A 17,237-nucleotide genomic window follows, 5' to 3' on the forward strand; every position below is an offset into this window, starting at 1 on the left:
TTCACATTATCCCAGAGATTTTCCTCAGTCATTATACAGACTTGGGTGTATCATCTTTTTAATAAGTCTGTTGGTGGATACGCAGCTGGCCCCAGCAGGCACATAGGATAAACAGTGTTGGAATGCACATGCTTGTATATTTATGTTGGTATATATTTTAAGTGCAGATTTCTAGGGCTGAGTCAAAAGAAAATTTTGTGTGTGTCTGCGTGTCTGTATGTGTCACTGGGGATCAAAGCTAGGGCCTTGCACAAGTGGGGCAGACTCTCTATCACTGAATTACATCCCCAATACTTTTAAAATTTCATTTTGAAAAAAAAAATTCATTTTGAGACAGGGTTTTGCCAGGTTGCCCAGGTTGGCCTCGAGCTTGTGATACTCCTACTTGAGTCCCTGAAGTACCTGGGATTATAGACCTGTACCACATAGGGAAGAATGTTTTAAAATTTGATGCCAAAGTTTTCTTTCTTTTTTTTTTTTTTCGGAACCGGGGATTGAACTCAGGCCCTTGTGCTTGCCAGGGAAGTGCTTATTCCACTGAGCCATCTCCCTGGCCCCGGCAAAGTTTTCTTCCAGAAAGTCTTCCACAGTTTTCATATCCACCCAGTGTGAGTAAATTGCTGGCTATGGTGGTACATAACTGTAACCCAAGCTTTCTGGGAGCCTGAGGCAGGAGGATTGTAAATTCAAGCTTTGCCTGGGCAATTTACCAAGACTCTCAAAATAAAAACTACAAAAAGGGGCTCTGGGTGTACAGTGGCTCAATCATTGGTTTAAAAGCACTGTGTGAAGAGTAGCTGCTTGCAGGTGGCTGTAGAGAGACCAGGACACTATATTCCTGCGCCTGCTGGAAGCCCTTTGACATCGGCGGTGGTGAGATTGAGCATCTGTATGAAGTAGGCCCAGCTTCTCTGCTGGGTTCAGGGGCTGGCTCCCTGCACAGCCTTTGCCCCCTCTCTTGCAAACCTGCATGCGGGTTTGAAGAGGGGTCAGCAGTCTCTCAGGTGGACATCAGGTTTCCCTGTTCGTCCCTAGAGTGGGGACAAATGACATTGTCTTCTGACTCTTCCAGGTAAAGAAGGCATACAGACAGAAGGCCCTCTCCTGCCACCCAGACAAAAATCCAGATAATCCCAGAGCAGGTAAGGTTCAGAGGGCGCTAAGAGGAAATCCCCACTCACTTGATGTGTGTTTTTCCACTGTAAGCCCCATGTGTGAGGCCTGCTCTAAGCAGGCACCCAGGGCCTTACAGTGAGTCACTTGTGCTCTCACCTGTTCATGCTGGCCTGGCATCCACCAATTCCAGCTCTTCTACCCACCCGTGGCTGCTTCGGAATGCTTTTCTGAGGAAGCACACTGACACCAAATCTAACTTCCTTTTTTTTTTTTGGTTTAGCTGAACTCTTCCACCAGCTTTCTCAGGCCTTGGCAGTGCTGACCGATGCTGCAGCCAGGGTGAGTGCCTCCTCCTTCCGTGACTGTCCCCAGTGGACAGAGACCACTGCTGCCATCAGCATCCATCCTCTGGCCTCAGGCCTTGCTGTCCAAGCCTTGGAGGCCCAGTCACAAGGCTGCTGCCTGGATGGCTCTGGGCTGGAAGTCAGGGGTCAGGAAACTCCTGGGGCTGTGTCCTTTTCTCTGGCCAACTTACTGCTCTGTGTTCCTTTGTCCTGCTAGGCTGCATATGACAAAGTCAGGAAAGCCAAGAAGCAGGCAGCAGCAAGGACCCAGAAACTTGATGAGAGAAGAAAAAGAGTGAAGCTTGGTAGGTGAATAGCTCCAAGTGGTGCTTAGCTTTTCTCCCTCCTTGTCTTCCTGGAACGTCACTTCCAGCTATTCAAAGCCTTTTAGTTGAGGTAAAACACTCTTAGGAATAATAGTGATTACTAATTTATTATTAAAGTTTACGAAATTTTTGGGGCTGGGATTTAAGCTCATAAAATATGAGAACTGATGTTCTTATTTCCTGTGTCAGGCCAGGTCTCTGCCATTCATTCCAGCCTCATCCTAGCCCAGAGCTAGTATAGCCTCTCTCTACAGGATCCCAAGAGATCCAGGCTTGCTTGCTTTTGTCTATATGTTCATCTGTCTGGTCGGTCGGTCAGTTGGTCGGTTGATCTGTCTCTCTCTCTCTCTTTCTCTCTCGCTCCCTCCCTCCCTCCCTCCCCCTGCCCCGAGACAGGGTCTCACTATATAGTTTTTTTTTTTTCAAAGTTTTATTGATAAACAGATAGCAATGAGACAGTTTCAAATCAAATTGGAAGTACAGTTTCAACAAATACACTATATAGTTTTGTCTGACCTTAAACTCACTATGTATCCCAGGTCTAGCCTTGAGTTTGGGATGACTCTCCTACCCCAGCCTCCCGAATGCTGGGATTACAGATGTGTGTCATTATGCCCAGCTTTCTTTTCTTTTCCTTTTTCTTCTTTGTGGTCCTTGGGATTGAACTAACGGCCTTCACATTGAGCTATACCCCAGTCCCTATAGTCCTTGGCCTCAGCCTCCAGAAGTGTTGGGTTTATAGTTATGCAACAACAGCTCAGACTTTTTCTTTTCTTTTTTCTTTCTTTCTTTTTTTCTTTTCCTTTTCTCCTGTCTATCTGTTTGAGACAAGGGCTCACCATGTAGTTCAGGGTGGCCTTGAACTTGCTTATGCAGCCCATACTGGCCTTGAACTCGTGGCAGTCCTCCTGCATCAGCCTCCTAATGCTGGGAGTACAGTCATGCCCCACCACACCTGGTTTCTTTCTTTTTTGGTAGGGTCTTACTGTGTAGCCCAGACTGGCCTCACACTCACAGTGGTCCTCCAGCCGAAGCTTCCTGAATGCTAGGCTTGTAGGCATATATCACTATGCCTGACAAAGTCTTAAGTGTAAAGATCAGTGATTTTTAAAAATTAGCAGGTGCCACTGTGATGATGAATCAATTTTAAAACACTTGCATCCCCCCAGTAAGATTGGTACAGGCATTCTCTACTCCATATTTTCTCCTTCCTGCCTGTTCCATGTGCACATATTTTGATAAATGCCTGCACCATTCTAATGCAGTCAGTTCTTTACCCAGAAAAAGAGGGTGGGCTGTGAGCATAACTTGTAGAGCACTTGCCTAGCATGTGCAAGGCCCTGGGTTTATTTCCTAGTATGGGAAAAAAAAAAAAAAAAAAAAAAGAGGTTGTAGGTGAGTGTAGGTGAAAAAAGTATGCAGAAAGGAAAGCAGAGTCCAAGGCCTGAGAGAACTGTTTGTCACAGTAGCTGGCCTGGCACAGGGCCCTGGCAGGTTTCCTGGGGAGGAAGGTGAGGACACAGAGCAGGGGTGATGCTCTGTACTCCCTGCCACCTCTAGGGGAGTCTCCATAGTCAGTCCACTGTAAGACTTGGTAATGGAGAGCTGGACTGGGGGTGGGACAGCAGGAGAGACAGTGAGAACTGGAGCTTAGTGGTCCAACATGAATCAACACAAGACAAAGCCCCAGCTCAGGCCGTGGTGCCAAACCACAAGGAGCAGAGGCCAGCACTCCACCCACGGGCATCCCTGACACACAGCCCTGGGCTGCTGACATAAGCACCCACCCGCACCTGCTCTGTATGTGTGTGGAAAGAACCAGCTTGGTCAGTGTGAGCTGTTTTAACTCTTGAGACCCCTGGCCACCTGGCTGGAGCCCGTCTTTCTTCTGTGCTCTGACCTTTCTCAAGAAAGTAACTTGGAGGCTTATGGCAGGGTGCATGGTGCACCAGATACTGTATGTCTGCGTCCTGTTGGAGACTTTGGGGAAGTAGCCAGAGCTGGGATGAGCTGGCACCATGCAGAGACTGCACAAACCAGCAAGTGGGTCACATAACCCTTGTGCCTAGACCTGGAGGCCCGGGAGCGGCAGGCACAGACCCAGGGGAGTGAGGAGGAGGAGGAGAGCCGGAGCACCAGGACACTGGAGGAGGAGGTTAGCGCCCGGCCTGAGCACCACCTGCAGTAGCAACAGGAGGAGGGATGGGGGCAGGGGTGATATGTGATGGGGAGGGCTTGTGCTCCCCTTTCTGTGGGAGCTAGGTGATTTGCCCCACCTGCAGGTTGCTGAGTACTTGCTTGTAAGTGGAGCTTCCCAGGGATCTTTACCAGGTGATCAAACCTGGAATTGGATTGGCAAAGAATTGGCACCCCTCCACCCCTCCCTCTATAGATTGCACGCCTACGAGAAGAAGGTTCCCGGCAGCTGGAGGAGCAGCAGAGGCTGATCCAGGAGCAGTTACGCCAGGACCGTGAGCAGAGACTGAGAGGTGAGGGCACTGTGCTCTCCAGTCCCCCAGGCAGCTCCATCTTGGCCAGAGTGGCCACAATGACTGTTCCATTGGATGGCTGTGGAGGCTTCCACCTACAAGAACCTTGCAGACACCCCATGATCCCTTTTCAAACACACTCTGCTGGTCCCTTCTTACTCGTTCTTGGGGAACTGTGTGCTTTTACTGTTCTGGAACCTCCCGGCTATTTAGTTGGTCTTGGTCCCAAGCAGAGTTTTTCTCTTTTGGAGCAGATGAGCAGGGGAAAGGTCCAGGGTACTTGCTTCAGTGGAACTATGTGGTCTGTGGCTCTAGCTTCTGCCCCAGAAGGCTTTCATGACTCTGCATTTGGAGAGAGCTACAGGTGACCTTCAGAAGGTGGGTGGGCAGGCCACCCTGGGTATGGGGCAGGACTGTATCACTTTCCCCACCAGTCCCTCGTCATGGCAGGACAGGTGTTACCCTAGGTCAGGGGTGACCTTATCTAGTCACTCTGGCTTTGGTCCACCTCTCCTATGGGTGCTTCACATTTTCTCTTTTTTCTTTTGCCAATATTTCCAGGAAAGGTGGAAAATACTGAAGGCAGAGGAACTCCCAAGCTAAAGGTGAGTCTCTTCAAAGAACCTCTGTCAGCAGGGGCAGGTGGGCTTCTGGTGGGACACAGGGTGTCTGAGCAGGCTGGCACCACTACCACATCCTTGCCATCCTCCAGCCACTGGAGACCAGGCTGCTTTTCAGTGCTAGCCATGATGGCTCCAGCCTTGGTGGGTGTAGGACAGAGTGTCCCCCCCAAATCCTCTAGAGAGAGTATCTTACAGGGTAAGAAGCATCACTGAGAGGGAGCTGACTGCCTTGCCTCTTGGTTTTTGTGAGGAAAACTTGGTTTTGGTGGTACTCCCTAGATGACAGGTGCATGGAGCCTAGGAGGGCCTCCTCTACACCACTGAGCTCAGATGTAGGCTCTGATGGTGCCAAACCTCAGTGCTTGATGACTCTGTCTTTCAGCTAAAATGGAAGTGCAAGAAGGAGGATGAGTCCCAAGGTGGCTACTCCAAAGATGTCCTCCTGCAGCTTTTACAAAAGGTCAGTAGAGAGGGCACCCTTTTGTGCCAGACCCACCTCCTGTCTCCCAGCACACTCAGGCAAGCCCTCTGCTTCTAAGGTGAAGGCTGCACTAGGCAGTAAAGGAGAGACCTAGCTGGTGGAGGAACGTGGCAACATGGGTGACACAAGGACTGTGCCTGAAGACAGGTTTCTAGGCTGCCCCATGGTCTATGAGACAGTACAAAAGAAAAAGTAGGTAGAGATATTATGGGGAGTGCAGGGCAGGAAGAGTCCTGAGGTTTGGCAGAGTTGTGAGCTGAGATGACAGCACAGAGAGGAAGAGAGCAGTGCCATTATGGCAGCCTGAGTTGTAGGCCTTTGCTCCTCCCCACTTCGCAGTCCTGCATCCCTGAAATAAACTTTTCTATCCTACCTCTGATCTTGCTTCTCTGGGCTCCTAGTAATAAGGTTATTCCCAGTCTGAAAAATGTATCAGTGGGCCTCAGGGCAGCCCTTGTTGGTCTCTGGCACAAGCTGGTCCCTGCCAACAGCTCAGCTACTGGAACCTCCTTATCTCCACAGTATGGCGAGGTTCTCAACCTGGTGCTTTCCAGTAAAAAGGCAGGCACTGCCCTGGTGGAGTTCGCTACTGTCAAAGCTGCGGTGAGTGCTGCCTGCATGGGGCTTAGGAACCACCGAAGGGTGGGGATCCAATTTTGTGGGTGTTTGGCGTTGGTGATCCACACTCAGGAGTCTCTGGGCTGGCTCAAAATGAAAGCTTATTCAAAAGCACCCCAACTCCAGAGTGTTGGGAGAATGATCTTTTAATTTTTTCTGGCTGGCTCATCACTTTCCACCCTACATCTCTGAGTTTTGAGCCCTGGGTTTTTGCTTAGTTAAATCAAAAAGCATATCCCAGGGCTGGTGAGATGGCTCAGTGGTCTAAGGCACCTACTTAGAACAAACTAAGCTAAACAAAGCACAGGGACTGCGGTTCAATCCCCCAGCACCACATGCCAGCCAGCCCCGCCCCCTGGTGAGCTGAGCTGGCCACACACACACACACACACACACAAATAAATAAATAAATAAATAAATATTTAAAATAAATAAATATTTTTTAAAAAAAAAAAGCATATCCCCAGCAGCCTTCCATAAGAAGGGTCAGAGTTTTGGCCCACCAGCATTTTTAGGTTGCTGAGGTTGCCCAGCTCTGCTTGCAGAGCTAAAATGCTGGTTCTGTCCTCTCTGTGAGTTCAGAGGGCCCCCTTGCAGGTGATCTGCATGCATGGCACCAAGACTGGGTGTTCCATTTGACAGGAGCTGGCTTTCCAGAATGAAGTAGGCCTGGTGAATAACCCTCTGAAGATTTCCTGGTTGGAGGGACAGCCCCAGGGCATGGTTGGCCCCAGCCACCCAGTACTGTCAAAGGTAAGGAGCCCGGCCTCACCCAGCTAGGCCTGCTTAGGCTCAAGGCCTTTCTCCCATACTTGTGCCTCAGGTCCCTTTTCTCCCAAGTCAGGTCAGTGGGAGTAGAATGCAGTCTGCATGGGGGCCTGCCCATTAGTTCAGGTGTTTAAGCTGAAACAAAGCAGTCAGGCTCAGGATGCTGTGGTTGGATCCCCTCATCCTCAAGCCAAACCAGACCTGCCCTGAAGGCATTCTGAGCGGCCCCCCAAAAAAGAAATCTGCAGGTTCACCAGCTTGAGAAGGAGGGCTGTAATTCCTTGTTGATCCACTTTCCTCTCTGAGAGCCAGAGGGATCTTACCCTCTGCACTGTAGTTTTTTGTGCTGTGGATCAAGCCTAGAGCTTCATGCATGCTGTGTCACTGAACTGTATGCCCAGCCTAACGGAGCGCTCTTAGCCCCTGATTTCCTTCCACATCCATCTCCTGTTGGGGCTCACTCTTACCCCGAGGGCCCGCAGGTTGCTTGGTTGTAGTGTGAAGCATTTGGAGCTTAGATGACCTAGTGCTGAGGGAGGAGACCACTGCCGAGGGCAGCTGTTTCCTTCTCCAGCTCATCAGTTTTCCAGGATGTCTGTAGCTCCCCAGACAGTAACTGACTGTGAAAGGGCAACAGCCCCTCTAGAAAGAACACTGGCCCCTTGCTGGGGCACTGCTTGCGAGCCCAGGCACCTCACTCAAGGTGTGCAGCTTTCCAGATGCTCGCCCCATGCTGGCTGTCAGTCCTCGGGGCTCCAGAAGGCTTGTGTTCACCCCGCCTCCCAAGGCCATGGTGTTTTTTAACTTCAGTGCAGAGGCTGGGGTTGCAGGACTGTTGGCCACACCTGACCCTTCCTTGGTGGGACAGACTAGTTTGGGGCAAGAGCCAACAGCCTGGCTCTTAGTGTCTCTGAGACATTACAGGTGCCTGTGGAGTGAGCCACAGCCCCACACTAGGTTAGGAGCTGTGCTCACCGTCCATCCCTTCACCTGCTTTGGGCAAGAAGCTACACCCAGAACAGAGGAGAAATATAAAGTGGGCTGAGCCCAGCTCAGGACTCTGGTGCAAAAGCAACATCATTTCCCTACCTTCAAGTCCCAGAACTTCACAACCCCAAGTAACGCTCCACAGGCTGTGGTGGAAAGAACTTTATTACTGGGCTGGTGAGATGGCTCAGTGGTCTAAAGCACCTACTTAGAACAAGCTTAGCAAAGCACAGGGACCACGGTTCAGTCCCCCAGCACCACATGCCAGCCAGCCCCACCCCCTGGTGGGCTGAGCTGGCCACACACACACACACACACACACACACACACACACACATATAAATAAATAAAATAAAATAAAAACTTTATTACTTTTTTTTTTTTTTTTTTTTTTTTTTGTTGAAACAAGGGATTGAACTCAGGACCTTATACTTGCCAGGCAAGCACTTATTCCACTGAGCTATCTCCCTGGCCCCAAGAACTGTATTACTCTTGTATGCACAGAGGGACATTATAGCTCGGCACCGCCACACAAGAGGAGGAAAGAACAAGGCTAGAAAGAACAAGGCTAACGATTTGGGTTGTGGAGGCAGCAGATGTCAGAACTTCTCTCCCCTATGGCCTGGCTGAGAGCTGCTGAGCTCTGCCTTCAGGTCTCTGACAGGCCACAGGGTGAGATAGTAGCACAGCTGGTGGCCTGGGCCAGTGGGCCTGGCTTGCCTGGCAGTCCCATTGTCAGGGGTTTGGCCAAGGCAGAGCACCTCATGCTTGGTGGAAGATTCTGAGGCCTAGATAACGCTTCTTCATCGTTTAGTATTCACCCTGATCCAGTCCTCCTGTCTTCTAGCAAAGATACCTGCTATGGTTTCTGCAGCATTTGCCAAACACTGCCATAGCTGATAATCCTGGGGATCCTAAAGCACCCCTTTGCAATCTGCATTGGTGCCTTTGGCTGACATACCCTCTCTCGGGCCTAGGGATTGCTCCAGACAGCTATAGTGACAGGCTGACTCTTATGTCTTCTTTCCTATTAGCGATTCCTCTGGTCTTGCTCCTCCTGCCTTTCGCTCTTGTGTCTCTACCTACCTCTCCTGCTATCAGCCTGTTCTTGTTCCTGCAGCCCCTTTTGCTTTTGCCTTCCCTGCCCACCCCACACATGGATGGCTCCAGGCCAGCATCTAGCCAGCCAGCTGTCTGTGTTCTTGCTTGTGTTTCCCAGTGTTGTACCATTAACCAGGTACAGTGCAGCTTGTATAGCCAGAAACTGAATTTGCAGTTTTACTTTAATATACTTAAACAGCCACATGTAGCAAGTGGCCACCAAATTAGACAAAGTCAAGCCTATTTCCCCTCTTCTCAGGCCTCCCCACTGCCCCCAAGCCCTCTGGACTTTTGCCCAGATGTGTCCTGTGACCTCTCTGCTGACTGGCTTCAGAGGAGGGTGCTGCAGGGCAGTGTCCATTCTGCCTAGTTGGTGTCCTCACTGTGACTCGCCCCTGTGCCAACTTGTCACTGTGCTGACTTCTGTAGTTACCGGGTGTGGCCTCTCCTTCCTGGCTTCAGCAGCTTCCTTCAGGGTTCCTGCGAGAAAATAAACCCCAGCATTCCCACTGGCCTTTCTTTTCATTCTGATGTATCTTGGAAAGCAGGAAGAACCCTTGCTTTTTCCTTGTTGTACAACTCTACCTGCCTCCTCAGGGTCACCAGGGTCCAGCACTGCCCTGCTCACCCCTCAGAAGCTAAGCTCGCTGGGGAACTGCTCCCTTAGCATCTGTAGAACCTCCTCAAGAAGCGAAATCCCCAGGTCCACCTTGAAGGAGAAGAAAGGGTCACTGAGGTCCGGAGCAGGTGTCCTCTGGAAGGGGGCAGTGTCTGAAAGTTCCTCCTCTGAGGATTGGTGGAGGGTGCCCGTGAGGGAGATTGCCGAGGGCAGGGTGGCTGAGTAGGCAGCAGCATAGGTGGTGGGGGCCTCCAGGATGTTGGGGCAGCTGGAGCTCTCTCGGTAGAGGCGAGGAGGCTTAGGTGGGGCTAGTAAGGTGGCCCGGGGCTGCTCATCACCCCACAAGGGCAGGCGCCGTCCATCTGGCCTCCCTTGAAGTTCCCGGATGACCTCTCGGTTGCTGTACTCTTCGTGATCACCACCAGCAGTGCTGGCTTGGCTAAGCACACTGCCTTGTCGCCGGAGTCGCCGTGGCCGCCCCAGGGTCAGCCGCTTGAGGAAGGAGGCATTGCGGAAGGAGCCTTTCCGCCAGGTCTCCATTGGACCCAGGGGAACCAGCAGATGCCTCAGAAGCCCAGTAGTCAGGCACTCAACAGCAGCTAGTGACCATCTGGTCCCCACTGGGTGGCAAAAGCCAAGAGTGAGGGACAGCCTGGTTGCACTAGAAGCAGAGGCCTGGGTTTCTGCTTAGCATGGTCCTCTGGCTAGCGTCTTGTATGGTGACAGAAGGCCCAGCAAGGAGTGCTCTTTGTCCAGGACAGCAGAGCTGGGAGTTCTGGCAGCAAAAGGTCCCACAGGAACAGGAGTGGCCTGGTTACCTGATAGTGCAGTGGAAAAACCCCAGCCAGAACAGAGCACTTACTGAGCCGGGGCAAGGGCGGCCAGGTGGCAGAGGATGATCCTCATGGGCTCCTTCCGCAGGCAGGAGGCAGATGCGCCGGGCTCTCCCTCTAGCTGCTGTGGGCACCGCCGTCTCTGGGCCAGTGGAGAACTGTGTCTTCTCTGCTGGTGGCTGTAGGGCTCTGATTAGTGGCTTGGCTGTTTGTGCCAGTGTGGCAGTGGCAGTGTTTTGTTTTCAGCTGACTCAGTCAGGTGGGAAGCCGGGTTTCATGCTCTGAGGTAATTGTAGCATCCGCAGGCAGGATCTGGGCAGCCGTGACCAACACCCAGGCCTATGGGGAGCTTCAGATTCCTCTTGAGACTGGTCTAGGGGGCAGCCTGGGTTGTGTCACCGTGCTACTTCCTGTCTCACCATAGCCCCACCACCCTCACCCCAGCCCCCAGTGTGTCTGGGAGTAGCCCAGGAGAGTGAGATGCCTGTCACTGGGGTAGATGACTCAGTCCTGGGGCCTGGTGACAGGCCCTCATTAGCAGAATCTGCAGGAATGGGGGGAAGGAAGCCGAGGGTGTGTTAACAGGAAGCAGCCTGTAAAGGGCTCAGCTCCTCCCAGGGCTGGGCCAGGCCATGCCAAGGGTGACTGCAGCAGTAATTTGGGGAAGGGAGCACTGCCCTCCCCACAGCCTGACAGCCAGTCTGGCTGCTAGGTTTCCTCCTCCTCCCTCCTCACCCTGAGGGCCTCCTGGGAGGACAGCAGTGCCTGTTGCTCCCATCCTTCACCTTCACAGTGGGACCTCCTTGGGCCCCTGTTCTGCAGAAGGGCTGGGCCCAGTGGTGCTGCCATGAATTGTTGGTGCCCTACAGGTCTGGCTGGGAGCAGGCAGCCCAAGCTGTGTGAGGGGACAGGCTGGGCAGGGCTGAGTAGTACTTCCTGTTTCTCTGTGCCCCTTGCTCTGGGGCACAGGGAACCAGTTAGCCAGGGTCTGGCAGCTTAACTCCAGCCACTCTCCTCCTGTTCCCCGGGTCACTGACCATCCAGCTCTCCTCCTGGCCTGTCCCACAGCGTGCACAGTTCCATACTAGCCAGGCCACAGCATCTGCACCTTGTATGTGCTGCACATTTGAGCAGAGGGTGGACCCCACAGTGGTCTCCCAGCAAGGGAGAATGTGATCTGATTTGTACTGCAGACCTCATCAGGGCATGGGGTTGGTGGCCCAGGGCTCCACAACAAGCTGCTTCTCCACCCCACAGCACTGGCCCACTGAGCTGCTTGTTTATTGTTTTTTTTTTGTTTGTTTGTTTTGTGAAACTGGGGATTGAACTCAGGCCCTTGCACTTGCCAGGGAAGCACTTATTCCACTAAGCCATCTCCCTAGCCCCATTTATTATTCTTTTGATTATTAAAATATAGCTCTTTCATTCCACACTGTTCTGGTAAGACCATAAAAGAAACTATGGGCCCTGCCTTCTGAGTGCTGTGTATGTTTAGGGACAAGGTAGCCTCCTGTGTGCTCTCCTGCCATCTAAAGCGAGCTGTTTGAGGCTGTGTCGCATGTAGGGTTCCACCCTATGTCCTTAGACCAGACCCTTTGGGCACAGGAAGGTGGGCAGTGAGGAGGGAATGGTGCTCTGTGCCCAGCAGGACTCCTTCCACTGGAAGCCCGCGAGGCAGGTGTGGATTGGAGGGAAGGAGTGTTGTGTAATGGACTGAGAGGGCAGAAAGACGACAACCTGGCCATACATGGGGAAGTAATTTGCCAGAGAGATGAACCAGAGCTGACTGGATGTAGCAGTCCTGGGTAGGAGGCAGCTGGCAGAGGAAGCCAGGTCTGGGGAGCAGGACCTGCTGTCTTTGAAAGCACACAGATGAGTTGGAGCTCTGGAAGGGTGTTTCCAGGCCCTTCCTTTCTTGTCTTCTTCCCTTCACGACTCTTGGACTGCAGCTCTGCCCAGGCCCCATGCTCTGAGTCTGGAGCCTGTGGGACTGTGCCCTGATGCCTCTGACATCTCCCTGTCCCTTCTGTCTTCCAGGGTTCAGTGCTGTCCGAGAGGGACTATGAGAGCCTCGTCATGATGCGCATGCGCCAGGCAGCTGAGCGCCAACAACTGATCGCCCAAATGCAACAGGAGGACGAGGGGCAGCCCACGTAGCCTCAGACTCCTACCCTCCCTCCCCATAGCCTTTTTCTTAACCAGTTCCAATAAACTTTTTAAAAAAGGTCTACCACTGTCCCATGCCTAGGTGTATAGCACTGGGCTCCTTCTCTGGGCGGGGCAGACCCCCCAGGAATTTGAGTCATGAGTCACTGCCAGGCAGAGCAACCACTCATCAGAGCCTTTTATTGGCGTGGATAGGCCACACAGCATCTGCCCACCCCTCCTGGGCTGTCCTCCTCTGGACTGCAAGCTCTGGCTGGGCAGCCTGCAGCTGGGGATGATGTAACACTTGGCCCAGCCCCACCCCCACCCCTGACCAGGGCAAGGCCAACCCTACCCATCCATGCTTGGCTGAAGATGACAATATGGACAAGAGAGCAGGCAGTCAGTGAAGCAGGTGCCCCTTCTAGCATGAGAAGGTCACTCCTTATGCAGGCACCACACCAGGGTCTGGCCCACACCTGTCATGCTCAACACGCGGAAGCCCCTGCGCTCCAGCTTGTCCAAGACTATGCGAGGCGGGTCGTTGACATAGTATTCACAGCTGCAAAGAGAACAGGTGACATGTGAAGGAACACAGAGCAAGCGTCACACAAGTCCGGGAGTTAGGCTGGTCAAGAGCTCAAGTGGTGTTTGCTAAGTGCTTCCTGGATAGCAGGCTAAGTGCACATTCAGAGCTGCCTCCTATCAAGCACTTCAAATGCTTTAGTTGATTTTTTTTCCTCCTAAACCTAACAAAGATAGTCGTCTTATTGCCATTCACACCTTAGAACACAGAGAGACTTTAGCAGCTTTCAGTAACCCCGTGGTAGTCTGTAGTCCACAGCCCTTCCCTCCCTGCGCTCTTCATCCTGGCATCTGGGCCCCTCTGGCTGCCCTGCTGTCCTGCAGTCCTGGAACCACAAGGCTGGCCCTTGCCTGGCATGGACAATGCTTGGTGCTGCAGGACTGTGAAGCAAGTTGTGGGGGTGCCTCCTGGCCAAGGGGTAATGTTGGCTTCTGATCCTTAGCCATGACCCAAAGGGCTGGGCATGGATCTTTGCACTGAAACCGATTCTGGCAGCTCTTCTCTCAAGATTCCAGAATCTGTGTGGCCAGGACCACCCCAAACCTTCACCGCTAGGTAGGAGGGATATGGGCAGAAAAGGAAGCAGGCGTCTTAGTTTGGATGTGAAGATGGGGTAAGGGCAGCTGAGGAAGTGGCCAAGTCCGTGGGCTACAACAGAACTGGAAGCAGGGCCCAGGCATCCTGCTGTTTCTGTTTCTAGAGCTGAGAGGGTGGCACAAGCAATGTGGAGCCCTAGCCAGTGAGGGCTTTCTGACTGGGGAGGAGGAGCTGCAGATGAGACCAGCTAGAGTCTAGCACCTCAAGCAAAGGTAACAGGGTCCAGGCTGACTGATGAACAAAGGACATGCAGGACAAGGAGCTCCCAGGGAGAAGGTACTGAAGGACACCCCTACTTACAAGTTGTTCCCCAGGACACTTCTCTTGGAGGCCCCCAGATGCTGCATCAGCTCCGGATCCGAGTGCTCATCGCCCACCATGGTGGGGCCCACCTCCTGCAAGGTAAGCCAGGTGGCTGCCTGCTTGGTTGCCAGGGTCCTAGAAGATCTCATTCTGCTGCCTCAGCTGCCTCCCATCCCTGGGCAAACCAGGTAAGGGCTGGAAGCAGAGGTGAGGGGCCATGGAGTCTGAGACCAAGCTGGGAAGGGGTGGGCTCATCAATGATCAGCCGCGCTGTGTGGGTCTTCCTGACCCCCCACAGAGCGGGGCACTGCACCATGCATGGCACCCCACACAGGCCCCTCCCCCATGTCTGCACTGAGATCACCTGGAGACCAAAAGACATGAACACACAGGTTCACACAAAAGCTTGTGCCCAGGCAAATGAATTTAAATTCAGAACAAGAAAAAGGAAAACCCAAAACTTGTTCACATGTTAATTAGCAGTCTTATTTGTAATAGCCAAAAGGTGGAAACAAAAGTTTGTCATTTGATGACTGGATAAATAGAATGCATACTCTAAGTGGCAGTCAAGGCATGAGTACCAATCCCTGCTGCAATGTGGATGGAGCCCAAAAACAAGGAAGGAAGAGAAGCCGGACACAGGAGACCATGGAAGGGCAGCGGGTGGGTCACATGGGCTTGGGGACATGAGTATAATGGGTTCCTTCAGAAGTGTTAGGAACGTTTTAAAATTATGTTTCCTGAACTCTGAATATGAACAAAATGTGTAGGTGCTAAGCAAGTGAATTTTTTGGAATCTGTAATATACCAGTAAGCTACATTGTAAATAAAAGAATTATTAAAGCAAGATATTTCTAAATATGCATGTCAAAGTTGAAAAAGTGTGCTGGGAAGGGGTCCAGGAACCCATAGTTAGCCACTGTACAGTGCAGATTATTGATCCCAGACCGTTCCCGTCAGGGCAAACTTGCCCACCTGCGCTTTCCTTCGTCCCAAGGGGACTGGGTAGCCTCTGCTGGTCATCCCATCGTCAGAAGGTGGGGAGGATTACCCTAATGCTGAGGGTGGGGGGGAGCACCCAAGCACCTTCATTTTCCAAAGAAAACACCTAGACCTGGTCTCCTGGCTGTGGTCCCTCCTTCCTTCAAGCTGGCTGGGGCAGACCCTCCCTGGGAGGGCCTCAGGACCCCACAGCGGCCGCACGTGGCCAGTACTCACCACAGGCCGTGCAGCGCCTTCGCCGCTCCATGTCCTTCCCATACCTGCGTCCTCAGGTATGGCTTTCACGTGGAGCGGCTCCAGGAGGGCACTGTGTAGCACGTGGGAGGCCTGGGCTCCCCACTGCCGGGCGTCGTGGGACAGGTCCCTCCTTGCACCCAGTCCCTAGGTGCCTCCCAGCGCGGGGCGTGTCTCCCAGATCCGGCCCAGCGCCGCCCGGAGCACCCAGGTCCCTTGGGGCCCTCGCGGCGGGGGCGGATACTCACCATGCGGATCTGGGTGCTGATGAGCAGGTAGGGCATGGCTCACCTTCTACCGTCACCCCTGCGCCCCTGGGCGTCGGACCCCTCGGGCTGTTGGGACCCGCGGCACACTGAGCGTCCCGTTACTCCGGCTGGGTTGCCCCGCACCGACCCCGCCCCTTGCCGCCCCTGCGGCCCGCCAATCAGCTGCAGGCGCTGTGTCGCTCCAGGCCCCGCCCCCTGCGCGCCTCTTAGCGAACTTGGACCCCGGGCCAGCTGCGGTCTCTGGGTCTCCGTGCAGCTGAGCTGTCCTGTGACTAGGGGCTGGGTGTGCAGGGCAGGGATATCTTAGAGGATTGGACACGTACTGACCTCGCGCCCTCTTCCTGCAGCACCTCCAAGTCCTGCTGGTCCCCGCCAGTTTCCATACGGGAGAGTGGAGAGCGATGGTGGTAGGCCAGCAGCCACCTGCCCAGGAATGCTGACACCTTTAGCGGATTCCCACATCCCCTCTCCAGAACACGTTTCCCAGAGATTCTTTAAGCGCCCCGCAGGCTGGGGCAGGAAGCTTGTGGCTACCCCTGAATGCCGGGGCTGAAATTCCCTCCTGGAGCAAAGTGCAGTGGCCCAGGGACTAATTCCCAGGGGCTGGGCCTTGCGTTTCTGAGGTGCTACAGTAATTGTGGGAGCCAAGCGCTGCTCCGTGCCAGGCTGCAGGGACTCCAAGGAAGGAATGCATCACCGCCACAGCCACCCCCGTGCCAGGCGCAATTGCAGGTCACAAGGCGACACTTGGGGCAGGTGAACAGCTTCCCCCCACACACACCAGCTACCCGCAAGGGCAGCAAGTTCCTGGCCAGTGTCCCCACCCACATCTGGCTGCAGCAAAATCTGACAGCTCAGCCTCAGTAGGAGTGGTTCCCTAAAAAGCAAAATAAAAGGACATAGCTACATAACCTCATCCCCACAGGTCCAGGAAACATTTGTTTTTCCCTCAAGCGTATTCACAGGCTAGACTTGCAAAGAAAGTAGAAGTCCTGGTCCTAAAGGGACCCTCTGTGGTTCCCACCGTGCCCTCTCCCCTGGACTGGTCTAATGATTTAGTGAGAGGGGGAAAATGCTCGTCATGCTCAGCAAAGAACTTGTGAAAAATGACAGAAGAGTCATGCCCATGTTCCCATAAAGAATTCATACAAATCAGTGAGGAAAAGATAAAGCAATGCTGTAGAAAAACCACAGACAAGCAATGTGAGGAGCATGGCATGAAAGAGCCCCAGGACCACTAGAAATAAAAATTCAGCTACATTTTAAATACGATGCAATGCTGCTATACAGATTAACAAAAAAGAAGAAAAGATTTAATATTTGTAGGGATGGGGCCCGGGAGGTGGCTCAGTAGGATAAGCGCTTGACTGGCAAACGCAAGGATCTGAGTTCAATCCCCGGTTCCGCCAAAATAAATAAATAAATAAAATAAAATTTGTAGGGCTGGACAGATAGCTCAGTAAAATAAGCACTTGCCTGGCAAGTGCAAGGGCCTGAGTTCAATACCCGATTCCACCAAACAAAAATTGATGAAGCTTATACAAACGACATGGACCCCTGTGCTAAAACTGGACCTCTCATAGATGAGCCTTAGGAAAACTCACTCTCAGGGACCAGGCATCACTATAATTGGCAAAAGTCTGGAAGCAGCCCCTATGTTTGTAAAAGGAGACTAGATTTTTTTTTTTTTTTTTTTTTTGTGGCAGAACAGGGGATTGAACTCAGGCCCTTGTGCTTGCCAGGGAAGCACTTATTCCACTGAACCATCTCTCTGGCTCTTCTTCTTCTTCTTCTTC

At 52.7% G+C, this 17,237-nt stretch overlaps 3 protein-coding genes across 4 annotated transcripts in view; 1 reads left to right on the forward strand and 2 right to left on the reverse strand.

Moving 5' to 3' along the window:
* The window catches only part of Dnajc17 (DnaJ heat shock protein family (Hsp40) member C17), a 63,259-nt gene extending 50,736 nt beyond the window's left edge, over nucleotides 1-12,523 (forward strand). The window contains exons 2-11 of one of the 2 annotated variants that reach the window (XM_004623404.2): nucleotides 1,073-1,142; nucleotides 1,397-1,455; nucleotides 1,678-1,765; nucleotides 3,856-3,941; nucleotides 4,179-4,275; nucleotides 4,837-4,880; nucleotides 5,281-5,358; nucleotides 5,902-5,982; nucleotides 6,640-6,750; nucleotides 12,343-12,523. In XM_004623404.2, the coding sequence (XP_004623461.1) occupies nucleotides 1,073-1,142; nucleotides 1,397-1,455; nucleotides 1,678-1,765; nucleotides 3,856-3,941; nucleotides 4,179-4,275; nucleotides 4,837-4,880; nucleotides 5,281-5,358; nucleotides 5,902-5,982; nucleotides 6,640-6,750; nucleotides 12,343-12,462 (834 nt within the window). In that variant the 3' untranslated portion in view covers nucleotides 12,463-12,523. The remainder of the gene's footprint in view (nucleotides 1-1,072; nucleotides 1,143-1,396; nucleotides 1,456-1,677; nucleotides 1,766-3,855; nucleotides 3,942-4,178; nucleotides 4,276-4,836; nucleotides 4,881-5,280; nucleotides 5,359-5,901; nucleotides 5,983-6,639; nucleotides 6,751-12,342) is intronic. The other variant, XM_023711546.1, reaches the window with a different exon arrangement.
* CUNH15orf62 (chromosome unknown C15orf62 homolog) lies at nucleotides 8,205-11,639 on the reverse strand. The gene has a single exon (XM_023711564.1). The coding sequence runs from the start codon at nucleotides 10,010-10,012 to the stop codon at nucleotides 9,485-9,487; it is 528 nt and encodes a 175-aa protein (XP_023567332.1). The 5' UTR covers nucleotides 10,013-11,639; the 3' UTR covers nucleotides 8,205-9,484.
* A 151-nt stretch (nucleotides 12,524-12,674) lies between the features above and the next one.
* Gchfr (GTP cyclohydrolase I feedback regulator) lies at nucleotides 12,675-15,573 on the reverse strand. Its single transcript, XM_004623405.2, has 3 exons — nucleotides 15,421-15,573; nucleotides 13,934-14,028; nucleotides 12,675-13,012 (listed from the first exon to the last, which is right to left on the reverse strand). Exons 1-3 carry the CDS (start codon nucleotides 15,454-15,456, stop codon nucleotides 12,889-12,891), a joined length of 255 nt encoding a protein of 84 aa, XP_004623462.1. The 5' UTR covers nucleotides 15,457-15,573; the 3' UTR covers nucleotides 12,675-12,888.
* Nucleotides 15,574-17,237: the final 1,664 nt, after the last annotated feature.

The sequence above is a fragment of the Octodon degus genome, unplaced genomic scaffold (assembly GCF_000260255.1).
Source record: "Octodon degus isolate 3935 unplaced genomic scaffold, OctDeg1.0 scaffold00002, whole genome shotgun sequence".
Lineage (NCBI taxonomy): Eukaryota > Metazoa > Chordata > Mammalia > Rodentia > Octodontidae > Octodon > Octodon degus.

What these genes read in the sequence shown, in the direction of transcription:
- CUNH15orf62 (XM_023711564.1), bottom strand. Translation starts at nt 10,012, where the DNA reads ATGGAGACCTGGCGGAAAGGCTCCTTCCGCAATGCCTCCTTCCTCAAG.
- Gchfr (XM_004623405.2), bottom strand. Translation starts at nt 15,456, where the DNA reads ATGCCCTACCTGCTCATCAGCACCCAGATCCGCATG. An exon ending in TCAGCACCCAGATCCGCATG is followed by an intron (nt 14,029 to 15,420) that starts GTGAGTATCCGC and finishes CTTACCTTGCAG; the next exon opens with GAGGTGGGCCCCACCATGGT. An exon ending in AGTGTCCTGGGGAACAACTT is followed by an intron (nt 13,013 to 13,933) that starts GTAAGTAGGGGT and finishes TTCTCTTTGCAG; the next exon opens with CTGTGAATACTATGTCAACG.